Below are 23,002 nucleotides of genomic sequence, written 5' to 3' on the forward strand. Positions count from 1 at the left end.
TAAAATCAATTGTGGTGACAGTGGTATATAACTCTGACTATACTAAAAAACTGAATTATATCTTTTAATATATCTTTTAAATGGGTGACTTGTATGACATGAATTATATCTCAATAAAGCTATTATTTAAAACAATAAAACACCTCATGCTCAGTTATAGAAGCTAGACATAAGAAGCCACACAGTGGACGATTCTGTTGATATGAAATATCCGTAACAGGTGATATGGTTTGGCTGTGTGCCCTCACCCAAATCTCACCTTCAATTGTAATAATCCTCATGTGTCAAGGGTGGGACCAGGTGGAGGTGACTGGATCATGGAGGCAGTTCCCCCATGCTGTTCTCGTGATAACGAGGGAGTCTCATGAGATCTGATGATTTTATAAGTGTCTGGCATTTCCCCTGCTTGCACTCACTCTGTCCTGCTGCCCTGTGAAGAAGGTGCCTGCTTCTCCTTTGCCTTCTGCCATGATTGTGAGTTTCCTGAGGCCTCCCAGGCCATATGGAACTGTGAGTCAATTAAACCTCTTTCCTTTATAAACCACCCAGTCTCAGGTATTTCTTCATTGCAGCATGAGAACGGACTGACACAACAGGCATATTATGGACATTATGGATATTTCACAACAAGCATAATACAGACATAAAATAGATTAACGGCTGCCAGAGCTGGGGAGAAGGGGAGATGGGGAGTGACTGCTAATTTGTACAAGATTTCTTTTTGGCATGATAAAAATGTTCTGGTTATCACTGCACAATACTGATGGGTGGTTACAAGAATTAACTTTATGTAAATTATATTTCAATAAAGCTGTTATTGCTGGGGAGGCAGGGTGGCTCGTGCCTATAATCCCAGCTACTCAAGAAGGTGAGGCAGGAAGATCATTTGAGACCAGGAGTTAGAGACTGCCTAAGGAACAAAGCAAGACCCCCATATCTCTAACAAATATTTAAAAATTAGCCACGTGTGATGGCATGAACCTGTAGTCCCAGCTACTCGGGAGACTGAGGCAGGAGGATCACTAGAGCCCAGGGGTTCAAGGCTGCAGTGAGCTAGGATCGTACCACTGCACTCCAGCCTGTGACACAGTGCAACTCTATCTCTAAAATCATCCTAACAATTTTTAAAAGCTGTAATTTAAAAAAATTCTGTTAAACAAATTCTAGGTTAATATAAACAGAAAAAAATAAATGTTAGAAAGGAATACTCCCGAATCTTAACAGTGGTTGAATTTTGGTGACAAGTCCCAAGACAGTTTTTCACATTTTCCTTGACAAACACCTTTTCCTTTTAAAATGAGAAAAATTAGGACCTGTGTTTTCCAAAAAAGTCCAATTTTCACTTAAAGCATTTAAAAATTATCTATATGCTGAGAATATGACTAAGCCCATATGTTTAAAGACATTCCCTATATACGTATTCATTTTTTATTATTGTTTAAATCAAGCTAGGAGCTACCCCAGAACAAAAAGAAAAATTCTTCCTTAGCCCCTTCTAGCTATAGGCCAATACTTAGGCAGCATGTCCAAGACACCTCAAGCCAAATGAAGAAGGAAGATTCCATAGCATTTTTTAAATTAAAAAGCCAGCAGGCAAATCTTTGAGACTAGACAGTTCAGCTTGAGGGTCTGAGAAAGCCTCTGCTCATCTCAAACCAGCAACAAATCTTTAGAAAGTAATTCACATGCCATGAGATTGCTCGTGGCATGAATGTGACACTATAATTCAACATCCTGAATTAAGAGAGATGTGTTATTTTAGCTTGAAGCAGCAGATTAAAAATAAAAATCCTAAACTACTACACCACAGATTGTCAATTCTAGAGAAGCACTGGGCTCAGCTTTCTGCACATCTGTATTTATTGTTAACTGCACTTGCAGGAGGGAAAAGAAAGAAGTCTCATGACTTGAGGCAACAATGAAAACTGCCCTGAACATATGCCTGCTTTGCTTTGTATAATAGAGACCTAAGGTCATCCTCTAGAAAAGGTGAAGTAATTATTATACAGTATATAACCATTTTATAGCCTGTTTTCATCATGAATTTTCCCATATTACTATAACTTTAACATTATATTAACAACTTCATAAAATTCAACAAAATAGATAGAATAACCATTATCTTCTCCTGGTAGATAGTCATTACAAATAATGTTACACCTAACGGTCTTGATATATACAAGCTTTATCTCATTTTGACTTACGTCTTCATCAGAGTCACAGAAATGGAAAAAACAGGGCAAAATAAGTAGTAATGTTTAAAGCTCTGAAGTATATACTACACCAATTCTTCTCAAAAGAGATCACATTCATCCAAGTAAGATGTAAGATGCTCAAGTGCATAGAATGTATTTAAAATAAATTAACTTCAAATGGAAGATAGACTATGTCAGTGAATAAAAGTTCCTGAATGCCAAGCAATGGCTTACACCTGGCCCACAATTACTGAAAAGCTGGAAGATTTTTACCTACAAATCTAGATTTCCCATAACCTCTCAGGGAAACAGTCAATGGGAGAGGAAGAGTCATTTCCTCCATAAAAGCAGGCACACACTCTCTAGCCCAAAACATTCCCCATACTCATTTAATTTATGCAGATGAGCTTGCTCTGGGTCTGCTTCACTCCACTTAGTTACATACTTCACATCTGCTTTGTAAACTCTAAGACACACTTTTGACAGTCATGTTATGGATAGGGTCAGGCTGACAAGGAGTGATCCCACTGAGCTTTGGGCAGCATGACCAAGAGAGGCTTACTTTGGGTTCTTGCTAGTTATTAGCAGAGGAAGAAATAACAAGCTGTTTGGAAAATACTACCAGCAGCAGGACAGCAAGAGAGTTCACTAACAAATGCACCCAAACTGAAGGTCAGTGAGGTGCATAATTACTTAAGCAGGAGCCCATGTTTATAAAATGACTGAGATTCCTAGAGAAGCTGCCCTAACTCAAAGCAGGAAAGAAAAACCCCCACAAAATCAAGAACAGTTGATCCAAAGATGTCCGAAGATGGGATAGGCTCCTACCAGAGAGCCACATTTCCACTACAAATAGACACAGGCTAGAGACCTACATTATTATTTTTCCTCCCATAAATACATCAGTTCTTACTAAGTAGATTTCTTGATGAAACAATTCAAAAGTAAAGGGTCTCTTGAGCTAGCCAAGTAAGTAAATGCCCTAGGACCACCGACACTGCTGTGGAGAGGGAATGCGGAGCAGCAGTTAAAGAAGAAAGGCTGTGGCTGATGCCATGCATGCAGATGTCACACTCAATCTTTACTTTACTGGAAAATGGTAGCTTTAAACAAAAAGAAACTTTAATAATTGAAGTATAATGTGATACCGCATAAAGAGTACAATTTTTTTTTTTTGAGATGGGGTCTTGCTCTGTCACCCAGGCTGCAGTTCATGGTGCGATCTCGGCTCACTGTAGCCTCAACCTCCCGGACTCAACCAATCCTCCCACCCAGCCCCCATCAAGCAACTGGGACTGCAGGCCATGTGCTACCACAATCGGCTAATTTTTTGCATTTTTAGTAGTGATGGGGTTTTGCCATGTTGCCCAGGCTGGTCTCTAACTCCTCAACTCATGCAATCCACCTGCTTCGGCCTCCTAAAGTGCTGGGATTACAGGCATGAGTCACTGTACCTGGCCATGAGTATAAATTGCACATGTAGTTTTACACACTGAACACCATTCCTGTACAATCGCCACATAGATCAAGATAAAGACTAACCATAATACCCAGAAATGCCCTCTCCCTCATGTTCACTTCAGGTAATGGGGTTAAGGGCAGATATCTAGGGGAGAAAAGTCAGATCCTAACCCCTCAGTCATTACACCAAAATAAACTTCAAATGATGCAAAAATTTAAACATACACAATAAAAACTGTAAAATATTAGAAGGAAATAGGCATGGTTTAAATCCAACAGTGGGAAAGGCATGAACCAAAACTCTGAAGCCATTACAGTAAAACATTGATCAATCTGACAATCTAAAAATTAAACATTTCTAATTTTAAAATAACATCAAAATTTAATTCTCAAAATAGTAAAAAAACACAAATGACAAAGGCCTTTAAAAAATCAAAAGCACTTACAAATCAATAAGAAAAAGGACAAATAATCAAATCGAAAAAGGTGCAAAACAGAAAACTGGCAGAAAAGGAACTACTTATAAACACAAGAGAAAATATCCAATCTCAGTCATAGAAGAATGAATTTTAAAAACTATGCAGAGAATTTATAAAGAACTCTTACAACACAATATTCAAAAGAGATATATCTCAACTAAGAAATTGAAAAAGGAGAGACAGACATTTCTCCAAGGAAGATATACAAATGACAAACTCAAGAATAAGATGGTCATCATTGGCAATCAGAGAAATGCAAATCAAGACCACAATGAGATGTCTCTTCACACTCACTAGAATGGCTGTAATCATTACAGGGCTGGAGCGGGGGCTCATGCTTGTAATCCCAGCACTTTGGAAGGCCAAGGCTGGGGGACTGTTTGAGTCCAGGAGTTTGAGACCAGTCTGGGCAACAAAGCAAAATGCCATCTCAGTACTTTTTTTTTAAATTTTAAAACACTTTCAAAATGACAGATAATAACAAGTGTTGGCAAGGATACAGAAAAACTGAAACCCTTATACACTGCTGGTGGCAATGTAAAATGGTAGGGCCTCTTGGAAAACATTCTGGCAGTTCCTCAAACAATTAAACATAGAGTTACCCCATATGACCCAGCAACTCTATTCCTAGGTATGTATATGCCTGAGAGAAATGAAAACATGTCCACAAAGAACCTGTGCAAGAATGTTTACAGCACTGTTATTCATAATAGCAAAAAGACGGAGGCAATCCAAATGCCTCTCAACAAATAAAAAATGTGGCATATCCACACTGTGAAACATCACTTGACCATAAAAATGAGTGTTGATACATGCTACAACACAGATGAACCTAGAAATCATTACGCTAAGTGAAAAGAAGCCAGTCACAAAAGACCACATATTATATAACTGAATTTATACAAAACGTCCACGACAGAGAAATCTATAGAGACAAAAAGTATACTAGTGTGGGGAGAGGGGGAGGAGGTGGTAGAGGTAGGGGAGTGCTAGATAAAACACATGGAGTTTCTTTTTTGAGGTGATGAAAATGCTCTAAAGTTGACTGTGGTGATGGTTGCACATATCTGCAAATATACTAAGAACCACTGAATTGTGTACTTCAAATGGATGAAATGTATGGTATGTGAACCATATCTTAATAAAGCTGATTAAAAAAAACTATGGAAAAATATCATTTTTCTCATAACTGCTTAGTAAATACTTAAAATACACTGTTTGTGGAAGGGGGCTTCTGGGTACTGGTAATGTTCTATTTCCTAATTTGGGTGGTAGTGCAAAAGTGAATGTATTTTGTGGTAATTATTGGTGTACTTTTCTGTATGAAGGTTATACTTCAGTAACAAAGTCTATAAAAATACACACATAAACACAGTATGTTGGTGATGGTATGGGTAAACAGACGCTCATACTTTGTTCCTGGGGATATAAACTGACAAAACTTCTTAGGTAGGTAAACTTCAGATTTATAAACAATAAAAAACATACGTTCTCGTTCCAAAGGTATATACTCACATGTATACAAAAATATGTAAAAGATCTTTACTGCAACTTTGTCTGTAAGAGAAATGGTGTGGAAAAATTATAAATGCCAGTCAACTGGGGCCTGGGTAAATAAATTATGGCACAATCACACCAGGAAACACTAACCATTTAATTTTTTTTTGAGAGCTCATCACCCAGGCTAGAGTGCAGTGGTATGATCTTGACTCACGGTAACCTCTGCCTCCCGGCTTCAAGCAATTCTCCTGCCTCAGCCTCCCGAGTAGCTGGGATTACAAGCGCCTGCCACCATGCCCATCTAATTTTGGTATTTTTAGTAGAGACAGGGTTTCACCATCTTGGACAGGTTGGTCTCGAACTCCTGACCTCATGATCCACCTGCCTTGGCCTCCCAAAGTGCTGGGATTACAGGCGTGAGCCACTGCGCCCGGCCTAAAATTGTTTTAATTAAAAAAAAAAAAAAAGAAGAAGAAAGAAGGTACAGAATAGTGTAGCCGTGTATATGGTATATCACTCTATGTGGGAAGAAAATAAACTAAGGTGGAGGTGGTGGGGAATATTTACACACACACACACACACACACACAAAACAAACAACAAAACATCTTAAGCAGGACACACAAGAAACTAGTAATCACAACTGGTTCTGAGGAGGGGACACTGGGAAATTTAGAGATATACTTTTCACTTTGTATTTTTTTAAAAAGGTATACACCAATTTAAATAAATGAATTCTTCTGAAGTAAAAACTATGCTGCTTCAACATGTAAATGCCGCTAAGCTTCTAAAAGTTAAAATCTGAAATGTTATAAATTCTGAAATCTTTCCTATCTCCCATTTCAAAAGTTAAATTCCCAAACCATTAAGCAGTAGTAACAGCAGTAGTAATAATAAATAGCTACTTACATCAACACCTCCAAACAAGTCAAAAATATAAGTATTTGGATAAGTGGTTTCTTGGGTAAGTTTCCTCTCTTCAGTAACAAATGCCATAGCCTCCATGGAGAGAAGAGGAGAAATTTCCTAGTTTTTTTAAAAAAAAGTACATACATTGTTTTAGTAACCAACACAGACCAGACACTAAAGCATCAGTTTGAGCTTTAGTCCCAACTGGAGTTCCCATGAATACAAAGACAGTCCCCAGTGAACCACACTTCCTAGTATTCAGGCCCCTGTAAAGCCCCTTTTCACACTAAATCTGGGCTGGTATGACACACCTCAACTAACAGCATGTGGTAGAAGTGACACTAGGCCACTTCCAGCATAAGCCTTAAGAAAGCCAGGCTCACACCTGTAATCCCAGCACTTTGGGAGGCTAAGGTGGGCGGATTACTTGAGGCCAGGAGTTTGAGACCAGCCTGGCCAACATGGCAAAACCCCATCTCTACTAAAAGTACAAAAATTAGCCGGATGTGGTGTTACACACCTGTAATCCCAGCTACTCAGGAATTTGAAGTACAAGCAGCACTTGAGCCAGGAAGGCAGACGTTGCAGTGAGCCAACATAGAGCCACTGCACTCCAGCCTCGGCAACAGAGGGAGACTCTGTCATTAAAAAAAAATAAAAAGCCTGACAGACTTCGCTCTTGCCATCCTGGAACCCAAACATCATGCTGTGAGAACACAGCCAATGGGGAGGCCATGAGGAGAAGAAATGAGGCCAAGAGCAACATCCTTAGTTGACCTCCAGCTGACAGCCAGCACCAACCTGCCAGGGATGTGAGAGAGACCATTTTGGACATTCCAGATATCTCAGTACCACCCTACCCAACAGCACATGAAGCAGAGGAGCCACTCAATCAACCAAGAATTGTTCACAGATAAATGATTCTTGTTACTTCCGGCTGCTAGGTTTCGGGGTGACTAGTTCTGTAGCAATAACCAAGTCACTGCTCAAATATAATCTCCTGCAGGAAGTCTTCTTGATTTCCCCCAACCAGAAGCATGCTCTTCAGACCCCCAAAACAATCTACAACTCATTTGTAACATTAGCACTTTTACTTTGCACCTATTTACAAACCTATGTTATTTCTTTTTTTTTTTTTGAGAGGGAGTCTCGCTCTGCCACCCAGGCTGGAGTGCAGTGGCGCGATCTCGGCTCACTGCAAGCTCTGCCTCCCGGGTTCACGCCATTCTCCTGCCTCAGCCTCCCGAGTAGCTGGGACTACAGGCGCCCGCCACTGCGCCTGGCTAATTTTTTGTATTTTCAGTAGAGATGGGGTTTCACCGTGGTCTCGATCTCCTAACCTTGTGATCCACCCGCCTCGGCCTCCCAGAGTGCTGGGATTACAGGCGTGAGTCACTGCGCCCGGCCAAACCTATGTTATTTCTTCCCTAGACTAAATGTTCCTTGAGGACAACACAAACAGATCCCACTTTGTATTCCCCACAGATTCCAACTTTGTATTCCCCACAGATTCCAAGACAGAGTATTTGATACAGCACACATAGGGTAGTAGTTCTCAAACTGACGGCCACAGAATCCTTTGTTCATATGGAACAAAGCTAAGAGGAAAAAAAATCTTACAAGAAAACCTAAAACATAGTAAGTTTCAAATAAGTATTTACTTAATGAATAAAGAAATGATGATCACATAGCAAAGATATACAAATATTAATTTCCCTCCCCTTTAACTTCACCTCAATCTCCTGAGATTTTGCAAGAAGCAAATAATGTGCAACTCTTTGAAAAGCATTTTTAAACAAGTTTAAGAAGCTATAATTATTTCTATCAGACTGTGAGATTAAAAATATGAAAATGTCTCTTCTTAAACGTAAAGACTAAGTTCAATTAGTTTCTATTACATTTTAAAATAACTATGTGATATAGTAATCAAAACTTCACCTCTGAAGAACACTGTCATTCAGTTTCATTACGTTCAATATAACTTACATGGTTTTTATTTATTTATTTTTGCTGTTTTTTATTTTATTGTACTTTAAGTTCTAGGGTACATGTGCACAACATGCAGGTTTGTTACATATGTATACATGTGCCATGTTGGTGTGCTGTACCCATTAACTCGTCATTTATATTAGGTATATCTCCTAATGCTATCCCTCCCCCCTCCCCCCACCTCATGCCAGGCCCTGGTGCGTGACGTTCCCCACCCTGTGTCCAAGTGTTCTCATTGCTCAATTCCCACCTATGAGTGAGAACACGTGGTGTTTGGTTTTCTGTCCTTAACGATAGTTTGCTCAGAATGATGGTTTCCAGATTCATCCATGTCCCTACAAAGGACATGAACTCATCATTTTTTATGGCTGCATAGTACTCCATGGTGTATATGTGCCACATTTTCTTAATCCAGCCTACCATTAAATGGACATTTGGGTTGGTTCCAAGTCTTTTGCTATTGTGAATAGTGCTGCAATAAATATACACGTGCATGTGTCTTTATAGCAGCATGATTTATAATCCTTTGGGTAAATACCCAGTAATGGGATGGCTGGGTCAAATGGTATTTCTAGTTCTAGATCCTTGAGGAATCGCCACACTGTCTTCCACAATGGTTGAACTACTTTACAGTCCCACCAACAGTGTAAAAGTGTTCCTATTTCTCCACATCCTCTCCAGCACCTGTTGTTTCCTGACTTTTTAATAATCGCCATTCTAACTAGTGTGAGATGGTATCTCATTGTGGTTTTGATTTGCATTTCTCTGATGGCCAATGATGATAAGCATTTTTTCCTGTGTCTGTTGGCTGCATAAACGTCTTCTTTTGAAAAGTGTCTGTTCATATCCTTCGCCCAGTTTTTGATGGGGCTGTTTGCTTTTTTCTTGTAAATTTAAGTTCTTTGTAGATTCTGGATATTAGCCCTTTGTCAGATGGGTAGATTGCAAAAATTTTCTCCCATTCCGTAGGTTGCCTGTTCACTCTGATGGTAGTTTCTTTTGCTGTGCAGAAGCTCTTTAGTTTAATTAGATCCCATTTGCCAATTTTGGCTTTTGTTGCCATTGCTTTTGGTGTTTTAGTCATGAAGTCCTTGCCCGTGCCTATGGCCTGAATAGTATTGCCTAGATTTTCTTCTAGGGTTTTTATGGTTTTAGGTCTAACATTTAAGTCTTTAATCTATCTTGAATTAATTTTTGTATAAAGTGTAAGGAAAGGATCCAGTTTCAGCTTTCTACATGTGGCTAGCCAGTTTTCCCAGCACAATTTATTAAATAGGGAATCCTTTCCCCATTTCTTGCTTTTGTCGGGTTTGTCAAAGATCGGATGGTTGTAGATATGCGGCATTATTTCTGAGGGCTCTGTTCTGTTCCACTGGTCTATATCTCTGTTTTGGTAACAGTACCATGCTGTTTTGGTTACAGTAGCCTTGTAGTATAGTTTGAAGTCAGGTAGCGTGATGCCTCCAGCTTTGGTTCTTTTGGCTTAGGATTGTCTTGGCAATGTGGGCTCTTTTTTGGTTCCATATGAACTTTAAAGTAGTTTTTTCCAATTCTGTAAAGAAAGTAATTGGTAGCTTGATGGGGATGGCATTGAATCTATCAATTACCTTGGGCAGTATGGCCATTTTCACGATATTGATTCTTCCTATCCATGAGCATGGGATGTTCTTCCATTTGTTTGTGTCCTCTTTTATTTCATTGAGCAGTGGTTTGTAGTTCTTCTTGAAGAGGTCCTTCACATCCCTTGTGAGTTGGATTCCTAAGTATTTTAGTCTCTTTGTAGCAATTGTGAATGGGAGTTCACTCATGATTTGGCTGACTGTTATTGGTGTATAGGAATGCTTGTGACTTTTGCACATTTATTTTGTATCCTGAGACTTTGCTGAAGCTGCTCATCAGTTTAAGAGGATTTTGGGCTGAGACAATGGGGTTTTCTAAATATACAATCATGTCATCTGCAAACAGGGACAATTTGACTTCCTCTTTTCCTAATTGAATACCCTTTATTTCTTTCTCCTGCCTGACTTCCTTGGCCAAAACTTCCAACACTATGTTGAATAGGAGTGCTGAGAGAGGGCACCCCTGTCTTGTGCCAGTTTTCAAAGGGAATGCTTCCAGTTTTTGCCCATTCAGTATGATATTGGCTGTGGCTCTGTCATAAACAGCTCCTATTATTTTAAGATACGCCCCATCAATACCTAGTTTATTGAGAGTTTTTAGCATGAAGGGCTGTTGAATTTTGTCAAAGGCCTTTTCTGCACCTATTATCATGTGGTTTTTGTCTTTGGTTCTGTTTATATGATGGATTACGTTTATTGATTTGCATATGTTGAACCAGCCTTGTATCCCAGGGATGAAGCCAACTTGATCGTGGTGAATAAGCTTTTTGATGTGCTGCTGGATTTGGTTTGCCAGTATTTTATTGAGGATTTTTGCATTGATGTTCATCAGGGATATTGGTCTAAAATTCTCTTTTGTTATGTCTCTGCCAGGCTTTGGTATCAGGATGATGCTGGCCTCATAAAATGAGTTAGGGAGGATTCCCTCTTTTTCTATTGATTGGAATAGCTTCAGAAGGAATGGTACCAGCTCCTCTTTGTACCTCTGGTAGAATTCGGCTGTGAATCCGTCTGGTCCTGGACTTTTTTTGGTTGGTAGGCTATTAATTATTGCCTCAACTTCAGAGCCTGTTATTGGTCTATTCAGGGATTCATTCAACTTCTTCCCAGTTTAGTCTTGGGAGGGTGTATGTGTCCAGGAATTTATCCATTTCTTCTAGATTTTCTAGTTTATTTCTGTAGAGGTGTTTATAGTATTCTCTGATGGTAGTTTGTATTTCTGTGGGATTGGTGGTAATATCCCCTTTATCATTTTTTATTGCATCTATTTGATTCTTCTCTCTTTTCTTATTAGTCTTGCTAGCGGTCTTTCAATTTTGTTGATCTCTTCGAAAAACGAGCTTCTGGATTCATTGATTTTTTGAAGGGTTTTTGGTGTCTCTATATCCTTCAGTACTGCTCTGATCTTAGTTATTTCTCGCCTTCTGCTAGCTTTTGAATGTGTTTGCTCTTGCTTCTCTAGTTCTTTTAATTGTGATGTTAGGGTGTCAATTTTAGATCTTTCCGGCTTTCTCTTGTGTGCATTTAGTGCTATAAATTTCCCTCTACACATTGCTTTAAATGTGTCCCAGAGATCCTGGTATGTTATGTCTTTGTTCTCAATGGTTTCAAAGAACACCTTTATTCCTGCCTTCATTTCGTTATGTACCCAGCAGTCATTCAGAAGCAGGTTGTTCAGTTTCCATGTAGTTGAGTGTGGTTTTGAGTGAGTTTCTTAATCCTGAGTTCTAGTTTGATTGCACTGTGGTCTGAGAGACAGTTTGTTATAATTTCTGTTCTTTTACATTTACTAAGGAGTGCTTTACTTCCAACTATGTGGTCAATTTTGGAATAAGTGCGACGTGGCGCTGAGAAGAATGTATATTCTGTTGATTTGGGGTGGAGAGTTCTGTAGATGTCTATTAGGTCCGCTTGGTGCAGAGCTGAGTTCAATTCCTGGATATCCTTGTTAACTTTCTGTCTTGTTGATCTGTCTAATGTTGACAGTGGGGTGTTAAAGTCTCCCATTATCATTGTGTGGGAGTCTAAGTTTCTTTGTAGGACTTGCTTTATGAATCTGGGTGCTCCTGTGTTGGGTACATACATATTTAGGATAGTTAACTCTTCTTGTTGAATTGATCCCTTTACCATTATGTAATGGCCTTGTCTCTTTTGATCTTTGTTGGTTTAAAGTCTGTTTTATCAGAGACTAGGATTGCAACCCCTGCTTTTTTTTTTTGTTTTCCACTTGCTTGGTAGATCTTCCTCCATCCCTTTATTTTGAGCCTATGTGTGTCTCTGCATGTGAGATGGGTCTCCTGAATACAGCACGCTGATGGGTCTAGACTCTTTATCCAATTTGCCAGTCTGTCTTTTAACTGGAGCATTTAGCCCATTTACATTTAAGGTTAATTTTGTTATGTGTGAATTTGATCCTGTCATTATGATGTTAGCTGGTTATTTTGCTCGTTAGTTGATGCAGTTTCTTCCTAGCATCGATGGTCTTTACAATTTGGCATGTTTTTGCAGTAGTTGGTATCAGTTGTTCCTTTCCATGTTTAGTGCTTCCTTCAGGAGCTCTTGTAAGGCAGGCCTGGTGGTGACAAAATCTCTCAGCATTTGCTTGTCTGTAAAGGATTTTACTTCTCCTTCACTTATGAAGCTTAGTTTGGCTGGATATGAAACTCTGGGTTGAAAATTCTTTTATTTAAGAATGTTGAATATTGGCCCCCACTCTCTTCTGGCTTGTAGAGTTTCTGCCAAGAGAACCGCTGTTAGTCTGATGGGCTTCCCTTTGTGGGTAACCCGACCTTTCTCTCTGGCTGCCCTTAATATTTTTTCCTTAATTTCAACTTTGGTGAATCTGACAATTATGTGTCTTGGAGTTCCTCTCCTCGAGGAGTATCTTTGTGGCGTTCTCTGTATTTCCTGAATTTCAATGTTGACCTGCCTTGCTAGATTGGGGAAGTTCTCCTGGATAATATCCTGAAGAGTGTTTTCCAACTTGGTTCCATTCTCCCCGTCACTTTCAGGTACACCAATCAGACGTAGATTTGGTCTTTTCACACAGTCCCATATTTCTTGGAGGCTTTGTTTGTTTCTTTTTATTCTTTTTTCTCTAAACTTCTCTTCTCGCTTCATTTCATTCATTTGATCTTCAATCACTGATACCCTTTCTTCCACTTGATCGAATTGGCTACTGAAGCTTGTGCATGCATCACGTAGTTCTCGAGTCATGGTGTTCAGCTCCATCAGGTCATTTAAGGTCTTTTCTATGCTGTTTATTCTAGTTAGCCATTCGTCTAATCTTTTGTCAAGGTTTTTAGCTTCTTTATGATGGGTTCAAACATCCTCCTTTAGCTCGGAGAAGTTTGTTATTACTGATCATCTGAAGCCTTCTTCTCTCAACTCGTCAAAGTCATTCTCCATCCAGCTTTGTTCCGTTGCTGGTGAGGAGCTGTGTTCCTTTGGAGGAGAAGAGGCGCTCTGATTTTTAGAATTTTCAGCTTTTCTGCTCTGGTTTCTCCCTATCTTTGTGGTTTTATCTACCTTTGGTCTTTGATGATGGTGACATACAGATGGGGTTTTGGTGTGGATGTCCTTTCTGTTTGTTAGTTTTCCTTCTAACAGTCAGGACCCTCAGCTGCAGGTCTGTCAGAGTTTGCTGGAGGTCCACTCCAGACCCTGTTTGCCTGGGTATCACCAGCAGAGGCTGCAGAACAGCAAATATTGCAGAACGGCAAATGCTGCTGCCTGATCCTTTCTCTGGAAGCTTCATCTCAGAGGGGCACCCGGCTGTATGAGGTGTCAGTCGGCCCCTACTGGGAGGTGTCTCCCAGTTAGGCTACTCAGGGGTCAGGGACCCACTTGAGGAGGCAGTCTGTCCATTCTCAGATCTCAAACTCTGTGCTGGGAGAACCACTACTCTCTTCAAAGCTGTCAGACAGGGACATTTAAACCTGCAGAAGTTTCTGCTGCCTTTTGTTCAGCTATGCCCTGCTCCCAGAGGTGGAGTCTACAGAAGCAGGCAGGTCTCCTTGAGCTGCAGTGGGCTCCACTCAGTTCGAGCTTCCTGGCCGCTTTGTTTACCTACGCAAGTCTCAGCAGTTGTGGACACCCCTCCCCCTGCTTTGCTGCCACCTTGCAGTTTGATCTCAGACTGCTGTGCTAGCAGTGAGCAAAGCTCCGTGGGCATGGGACCCTCCAAGCCAGGTGCAGGATATAATCTCCTGGTGTGCCATTTGCTAAGGCCGTTGGAAAAGTGCAGTTATTAGGGTGGGAGTGTCCCGATTTTCTGGGTACCGTCTGTCATGGCTTCCCTTGGCTAGGAAAGGGAATTCCCCCACCCCTTGCGATTCCCAGGTGAGGCAATGCCCCGCCCTGCTTCAGCTCACACTCCGTGGACTGCACCCACTGTCTGACAAGCCCCAGTGAGATGAACCCGGTACCTCAGTTGGAAATGCAAAAATCACCTGTCTTAGGCATCGCTCACGCTGGGTACCATAGACTGGAGCTGTTCCTATTTGGCCATCCTGGAACCGGACCCCCACTTACATGGGTTTTAACTGCATTAGAGCTGGTGCTCTAAATTCAAATTTAGATCCAAACTACAGCTAAAGTTTAGATACTCCAGCCCTACTGAATCAGAATTTCAGGGGTGGGGCCCAGAACTCTGTGTTTTAACACGCTCTTCAGGTGATTCATAAACACACTCCAGTTTGAGAACAATTATCCTAGCATAATGTCTCCGTGCTCTTTCCACTCATTTCCTAATCATCAAACCTGGCCCCTTCAATCTTCTTATGTTAGTAATAATATTCAACAACCATAAGGCCTCTTCCACGAGCCTTCAGCAGTATGTAATCTTCTAAACCCTTTTCAAAAAGAATGTCATCCCAATCACAGGATAGTGTTGACCTCCCAAAATTAAGCAAGCACTGCCACAAAATAAACACACATAGAGCCCAAAAGGATAACACAGGGAACCTAACGGTGATTATCTTGGGATGATGGGATTATAGGTGATGTATATTTTCTTCTTTGTACTTTTTCTGAATTTCTCAAATTTTCTATAGCTCACACAGTAAAAACAGGCTATTTTTAAAAGCCAACGGAAGGGAAAAAAAAAACAGCAGACATCTTGTGTCACCTAGAGGCCCTGAATACGCCCCTCCAAGGTCCTTAAGAGTTACCTTGAGGATGTTTTGGCACTCAACAAAGTCACTGTGGAGGTGGCTGGTGGTGTGCAGCTTGAGGAGCAGCTGAGGAATTCCACTCCACTTGGATTGTTTGTCCCTCTCCGTCAAAAAAGTCTCAGTGAACTGTGAGTCAAAAAAAAAGAGAACATACTATTGTATTATTGATGATAATAGCTGATACGGCAAAGGAGAGCAGCCGACTTCCAAACCCACCCAGGACAGTTACAAATTTATCTCTAAGCACTACTATAAAAGGCCTCTTTCTATAAATCTTCAAAACCTCCCCAACAGCCTATTACTATGTTATAATAAGAAGGAGGGATTGGAAATACTCTTGTACCACTCACAAACAGCACAATATCATTGAGAGTGGACTTAGACTCATCGTAAATATATACTGGAAATTCTAGGGCAACTGCTAAAAGTATTTTTACAAGAAGAATAATTGATATGCTAAGAGATGAAAAATAATGGAACCATATAAACTGCTCAGTTAAGCCCATAAAAGGCAGAAAAAGAGGGGAAGATAAAGAACAAGTATAATAAAACAAACATGGTATACATTAATCCAACTATATCAATAATCACTGTAAATATCTATGAATGGTCTAAACTTACCAATCAAAGGAAAGAGACTAAAAGAATGGATTTAAAAAACCAAGATCCAACAATATGCTGTCTACAAGAAACTCATTTAAATATACATATAGATAGGTTAAAAGTAAGGGAAAAGGCCAGGCACGGTGGCTCACACCTGTAATCCCAACACTTTGGGAAGCCGAGGCAGGTGGATCACCTGAAGTCAGGAGTTTGAGACCAGCCTGGCTAACGTGATAAAACCCCATCTCTACTAAAAATACAAAAATTAGCTGAGTGTGGTGGCAAGTGCCTGTAATCCCAGCTACTCGGGGGGCTGAGGCAGGAGAACCGCTTGAACTCGGGAGGCAGAGGTTGCAGTGAGCCAAGATCGCACCATGGCACCCCAGCCTGGGCGACAGACCAAAACTCTGTCTCAAAAAATAAAAAAGGGGATGGAGAAAGATAAATCACGTAAAAAGAAAGATGGAGTAGTTATATTAATTTCAGAGAAAGCAGGCTTCATAAAAAAATTATCAGAAATAAAGTGGGTCATTTCATAATGACAAAGGGGTTAATTCTCCAAGAAGACATAACAATCCTTATCATATATGCACCTAACAACAGCATGTCAAAATATGAGGCAAAAACTGCCTAAAAGAACTGCCAGACAAAAAAATGACAAATCAACTCTAACAGTTAAAATATTTTAAACTAAATGAAAATACAACTTATCAAAATTTGTGGGATGCAGCAAAAGCAGTAATAAGCCAGAAGCGTATATCACTGAATGCATATAATAGAAAAGAATAAATATCTATAGTCAATAATCTAAGCTTCTACCTTAGTAAACTACAGAAAGAGCAGTTTAAGCCTACAGCAAACAGAAGAAAAAAATAAAAATGAGAGCAAACATCACTGAAATTGAAAACAAAAAATCAAGAGAGAAAACAAAACCAAAAGTTAGTTCTTTAAAAAGATCAATACGATTGATAAACTCTAACCAGGCTTATCAAGAAAAAAAGACAGAAACACAAATTACTAATATGCAGTACATAAGAGGAGTTATTATTACTGACTCCATGGACTTCGAAGGATGATAAAGGAGTATTATGAACCGTTTGCCCCAATATTTGCCTAGCACTTTGGGAGGCTAAGGCGGGAGGATTGCTTCAGCTCAGGAGTTCAAGACCAGCCTGAGCAACATAGCGAGAACTCGCCTCTACTAAAAATAAAAAAAAAAATAAGCCAAGGGTGGTGGTGCACACCTCTGGTCTCAGCTACTCAGAAGGATGAGGTGAGAAGATCACTTGAGCTTGGGAGAATGAGGCTGCAGTGAGCTATGACAGCACCACTGCACTCCAGCCTGGGTGACAGAGCAAGACAAAAAAAAAAAAAAGAAAAAAAAGACATCATTATAACCAAAGAGTGAAACAACTCAAATGTCCATCAACTGATGAATAAATAAAATATAGTATATCCATCCAATGGAATATTATTCAGCAAGAAAAAGTAATGATGTACTGATACTACAACAAGGATAAATCTTGAGACCATTATGCTAAATCAAAGAAGCCAGTGTCTAACTGGGCACAGTGTCTCATGCCTCTGATGCCAAAGTAATCCCAGCACTTTGGGAGGCCAAGGTGGACAGATCACTTGAGCTCACAAGTACAAGACCAGCCTGAGCAACATGGCGAAACCCCACCTCTACAAAAAAAAAAAAAAAAAATTAGCCAGATGTAGTGGCACATGCCTGTAGTCCCAGCTACTCGGGAGGCTGAGGTGGGAGAATGGCTTGAGCCCAGGAGGCAGAGGTTGCAGTGAGCCAAGACTGCGCCACTGCACTTCAGCCTGGGCGATAAAGCCAGACCTTGTCTCAAAACAGAAACAAAAACAAAGCGAGACTCCATCTAAAAACAAAAAAAAAAAACAAAAAACCTAAAAGAAGCCAGTCTCAAAAGGCCATATATTGTCTGATTCTATTAATTTAAAATGTCCAGAATAAGCATATCCAGAGACAGAAAGATCACTGGTTGGCAAAGGCTGTGGGGATGGGGAAACTGGGGAGTAACTGCTACTGAATACAAGGTTTCTTTTTTGGGTGATAAAATGTTCTAAAATTGATCGTGATGATAGATGCATAACTTTGTGCATACAGTAAAAACCACTGACTTGTACACTTCAGTTTTGTTTTTTTTTTTTACCCTTTTATCTCCTTAGTTTACCAACTTGTACACTTTAAAAGGGTGACTTGTGCAATATGTGAATTACATCTCAATAAAGCTGCTATAAAAACTAAATAAATAAATGAACATAAGTGAACTTTTTAGGATGACAATGTTCTAAAACCAGATTGTGGTGATGGTTGCATAACTTCATCAATTTGCTGAAAATCACTGAACTGTACACTTACAATGGGTAAATTTTATTGTATATAAATCATGCCTCAATAAAGTTGTTTAAGAAATATTTAAAAGAAGAAAGAAGAGAAAAGGGAACAAAGGATAGGACATTAAAAAAGCATATATTGTATTAAGCAAGTATAAACACCAAAATGTCAGTTATTACATTAAATCTAAATATGCTAAAATGCTCCAATTAAAAACAAAGTTTGGGCCGGTTACAGGGCCTCATGCATGTTACTGCAGCACTTTGGGAGGCAGAGACAGACAGATCACTTGAGCCCAGGAGTTAAAGACCAGCCTAGGCAACACAGTGAAACCCTGTCTCTACCAAAGGAAAAAAAAAAAAATTAGGCATGGCAGCATGTGCCTGTAATCCCAGTTACTCAGGTAGCTGAGGCAGGAGGATCCCTTGATGCTAGGAGGCCGAGACTGCAGTGACCTGTGATCTGGTACCATACTCCAGCCCGGGCAACAGAATGCAACCCTGTCTCAAAAAATAAATAGAAAATAAAATAAAATAAAATAAAATAAAAACAAAGTTTGTTATGCCACCTACCAGAGAAACAGAAAGGCTAAAAGTAAAAGAATGGGAAATAATATGCAATGTAAACATATACCAAAAGGTAGTATAACTATATTAAAATCAGCAAGAGCAAAGAAAAAGCATTACCAAGCCAGGCATGGTGGCTCACACCTCTAATCCCAGCACTCTGGGAGACCGAGACAGGTAGATCACTTAGGTCAGGAGTTCAAGACCAGACTGGCCAACATGATGAAACCCTGTCTCCACTAAAAATGCAAAATTAGCTGGGCATGGTGGCACAGGCCTGTAATCCCAGTTACTCGAGAGGCTGAGGCAGGAGAATTGCTTGAACCCAGGAGGTGGAGGTTGCAGTGAGCCAAGAATGCACCATTGCACTCCAGCCTGGGTGACAGAGTGAGACTCTGTCTCAAAAACAAAACAAAACAAAAACAACAACAACAAAGTACTACCAGAGATAGGCACTTTAATAAGGATAAAAATGGCAACCTGGATAATGTTAATGATCCTAAATTTGAAAATATCTAATAAAAACTTCAACATACATAAAGCAAAAACTGACAAGGCTAAAAGGAGAAATAAGGAAATCCATAATCATAATGGGAGATTTTACACATCTCTTTCAAAAACTGATATATGCAGACAAAAATTAGTGAGAATACAGAATATTTTAACACAATTAAACAAAATGGACACACCTCGAGCAGTATATCTAGTAAATGCACTCTACATGTCCTTTACAAATACAAATAGAACATTTGCAAAACGACCAGCTGCTAGGCCATACTGCAAATGTCAATACATTTAAATGAACTGAAATACAGACTATGTTCCACATCAGAAAGATAGTTATAAAATCCCCATGTTTGGAAAATAATATACTTCTCAAAAATGCATGGGTCAAAGAAGAAATTGAAGTGGATATATGAAAATATCCTGAAAGATAATGAAAATACTACACATCCAAACTGATGAGGTACAACTAAAGCCATGCTTACTGACCATTATAACCCTGATACCAAAACCTGTCAAAAGGAAAACTGCAGGCCAGTTTCACTAATGACGATGTAAGGGAAAAACCACAATTCAAAAATTGAATTAAATTTAAAATTTGTATCAGAAATTAAAAGTTGGTTTAATATTTGAAAATTTTATTCAATGCAATTCACCACATTGATAACATAAAGGAGAATAATTATTTGATAACATAAAGGAGAATAATGATATGAATACCTCAATTGATATAGAAAAAGCATTTGATAAAATTTAACATCCATTCATGATAAACTCAAATAAAAAAAATGAATTTCTAGTAACAGGTATCCACAGAAAACCCACTGCAAACATCATACTTAATGGCAAAATGTTTAAGGTTTTTTCCCTCTTAGATCAGGAACATGCTACTTCTATTCATCATACTGGAGGTCTCAGGCAGCAGAGTAAGGCAAGATATATAGAAGACATAAGATTGGTAAGGATAAGATAAAAGATTCATTTGCAGATGATATAATATTCACAGATGACTGTACAGTATACAATCTAAAAGAATCTAAATGTAAATTATCAACTATTACAGCAATATACATGAATAATATAAAAATCTATCTTATTTTTATATTACAGCTACAATTTTTAAATGCAGTTTTAAAAACACTACTTACAATACCACTTTTAAAAACGCTAAGGAATAAATCTAACAAAGTTATGCAAGACGGCTACATAGAAAACTGTAACACACTCTTGGCTGGGCACAGTGGTTCACGCTTGTAATCCCAGCACTTTGGGAGGCTAAGGTGGGCAGATCACCTGAGATCAAGAGTTCGAGTCTAGCCTGACCAACATGGTGAAACCCCATCTCTACTAAAAATACCAAAAAAAAAAAATTAGCTGGGCATGATGGTGGGCGCCTGTAATCCCAGCTACTAGGGGAGGCTGAGGCAGGAGAATCGCTTGAACCTGGGAGGTGGAGGTTGCAGAAAGCTGAGATGGTGCCACTGCACTCCAATCTGGGAGACAGAGCGAGACTCCATCTCAAAAAAAAAAAAAAATTACAGGAAAATAACTTTCAATTTATAATTCTATACCCAGTCAAACTAAATATATGTGTCAGAATAAGACATTTTCTGATCTGCAAGCTTTAAAAAAAAAAAAAAAGTTACCTCCCATGTACTCTTTCTTGGGAGGCTACCAGAGAGTGTGCCCCAGGAAAAAGGAAGACAATTGAGGAAACAAGGTCTAAAACATGAGAAAAGAAAGAAAAATGCTCTGGATTTGGTCAAGAGAAGTCCCAAGAACTCAGCTGTATAGCAGACCTAGTAAGCAGCTAAACTAAACTGCTAAACTGATAAACTGCTAAACTGCAGCAGGAGAATGAAGGGCTTCAAATGATTTCTTTAAAAAAAAAAAAAAAAGTTTTAGAATTTAGGAACAAATTATAAGTATACAGAAAGCAGGCCGGGCGTGGTGGCTCACACCTGTAATCCCAGCACTTTGGGAGGCCGAGGTGGGTGGATTACCTGAGGTCAGGAGTTCGAGACCAGCCTGGCCAACACAGTGAAACCCCATCTCTACTAAAAATACAAAAAAATTAGCCAGACTTGGTGGCGGGCACCTGTAATCCCAGCTACTCGGGAGGCATAGGTTGCAGGGAGCCGAGATTGCGCCATTCCACTCCAGCCCGGCAACAGTGCGAGACTCCGTCCCAAAAAAAAAAAAAAAGGTATACACAAAGCAAAACAATTTAAAAGGATGCATTATTCCTGACTTCACCACCATGCGATACACCAATGTAGCAAAATTTCACTTGTACCCCATTAATACAAATTTTAAAACAGTAAAATAAATTAAAGGATGCACTATTATGCTAATGAAAGTCAAAAGGGTATATGTATATGTGTGTATATATGTACATATGTGTATATATGTATATATCTATATATGTATATACGTATATATGTATATATCTATATATGTATATACGTATATATGTATATATGTATATATCTATATATGTATATACGTATATATGTATATATGTATATATCTATATATGTATATATATGTATATGTATATATATACAGGGTATATGTATATGTATATATACAGGGTATATGTATATTTATCCTTCAATTTAAAAAATGGAAGAGGACTGTTTTTAACACTACAAAAAAATTATATAAAACAAATATAATTGTACAATATATGGCCCTGCTGTAAACAATAATGCTAACATCATAATGTAAATACTTAACAACAGCCAAAGCTGTGATATAACTACATTGGTAGACTAGTGGAGACAAGTAAGAAGGAATCGAATGTGTGAATTAAATCCTAGTCTTTCAAGAGCGAAGAAAATAGATAGTATCTAAAAGTGAAAAGAAACAGCTTTATAACCATGTTATTTAGAAATACTGGCTCTCCTGTTTCCTGGATCCTTCTCTTGCAAAAGAAATAGCTAAGTATGGACACTGAACAGCATTAGGAGTATGGAACTTAGAGGTGCAAAGCAGGCAGGGCACTGCTGTTTTTTTGTTACAAGCTCCACGATACGCAGAGATCTAATCACAGTCCAAATATTTGACTTCACAAGCAATTTCTTTACTATTTATACATTGTCTTACAAGGCATGTACTCTCATTTAAAAATAATAATTTGGGGCTGGGCACAGTGGCTTACACTCATATCCTAGCACTTGGGAGGCCAAGGTAGGCCCATTGCTTGATCCCAGGAGTTTAAGACCAGCCTGGGCAACATGGCAGAACCTTATCTCTACAAAAAAAATACAAAAATGAGCTGCGTATGGTGGCATGCGCCTATAGTCCCAGATACTCGGGAGGCTGAGGTGGGAGGATTGCTTGAGCCCAGGAGGTGGAGGTTTCAGTAGTTTTTTTGCACCACTACACTCCAGCCTGGGCAACAGAGCAAGACCCTGTCTAAAAAAAAAAAAAAAAATCATTAGAATTTTGTTTTCCTTGTGAACAGCTCAGCACTGTGACAAAAGTGCCACCATTCAGTCATCTTCCCAGTTGAATTACTGGCAGGTATCACATGGGTTTTCTCTTGAAGTACTTGTGGTTTAACAGTTTACAGCAGTGATAATCTCTTACATCATACCCTCTAAACTGTCAACCTGTTTAGCAAATATGAC

General features: G+C 39.2%; 1 protein-coding gene across 4 annotated transcripts in view; it reads right to left on the reverse strand.

Annotated features, from left to right (window-relative positions):
* Positions 1-23,002, reverse strand: part of TRPC4AP (transient receptor potential cation channel subfamily C member 4 associated protein) — an 89,360-nt gene that overhangs the window by 58,853 nt on the left and 7,505 nt on the right. For all 4 annotated transcript variants that reach the window (XM_514600.9, XM_063803328.1, XM_063803327.1 and 1 more), the window contains exons 2-3: positions 15,324-15,452; positions 6,545-6,661 (exon numbers count right to left, since the gene is read on the reverse strand). In XM_514600.9, coding sequence (XP_514600.2) covers positions 6,545-6,661; positions 15,324-15,452 — 246 coding nt within the window. The remainder of the gene's footprint in view (positions 1-6,544; positions 6,662-15,323; positions 15,453-23,002) is intronic.

This window comes from Pan troglodytes, chromosome 21 (genome assembly GCF_028858775.2).
Source record: "Pan troglodytes isolate AG18354 chromosome 21, NHGRI_mPanTro3-v2.0_pri, whole genome shotgun sequence".
Classification (NCBI taxonomy): domain Eukaryota; kingdom Metazoa; phylum Chordata; class Mammalia; order Primates; family Hominidae; genus Pan; species Pan troglodytes.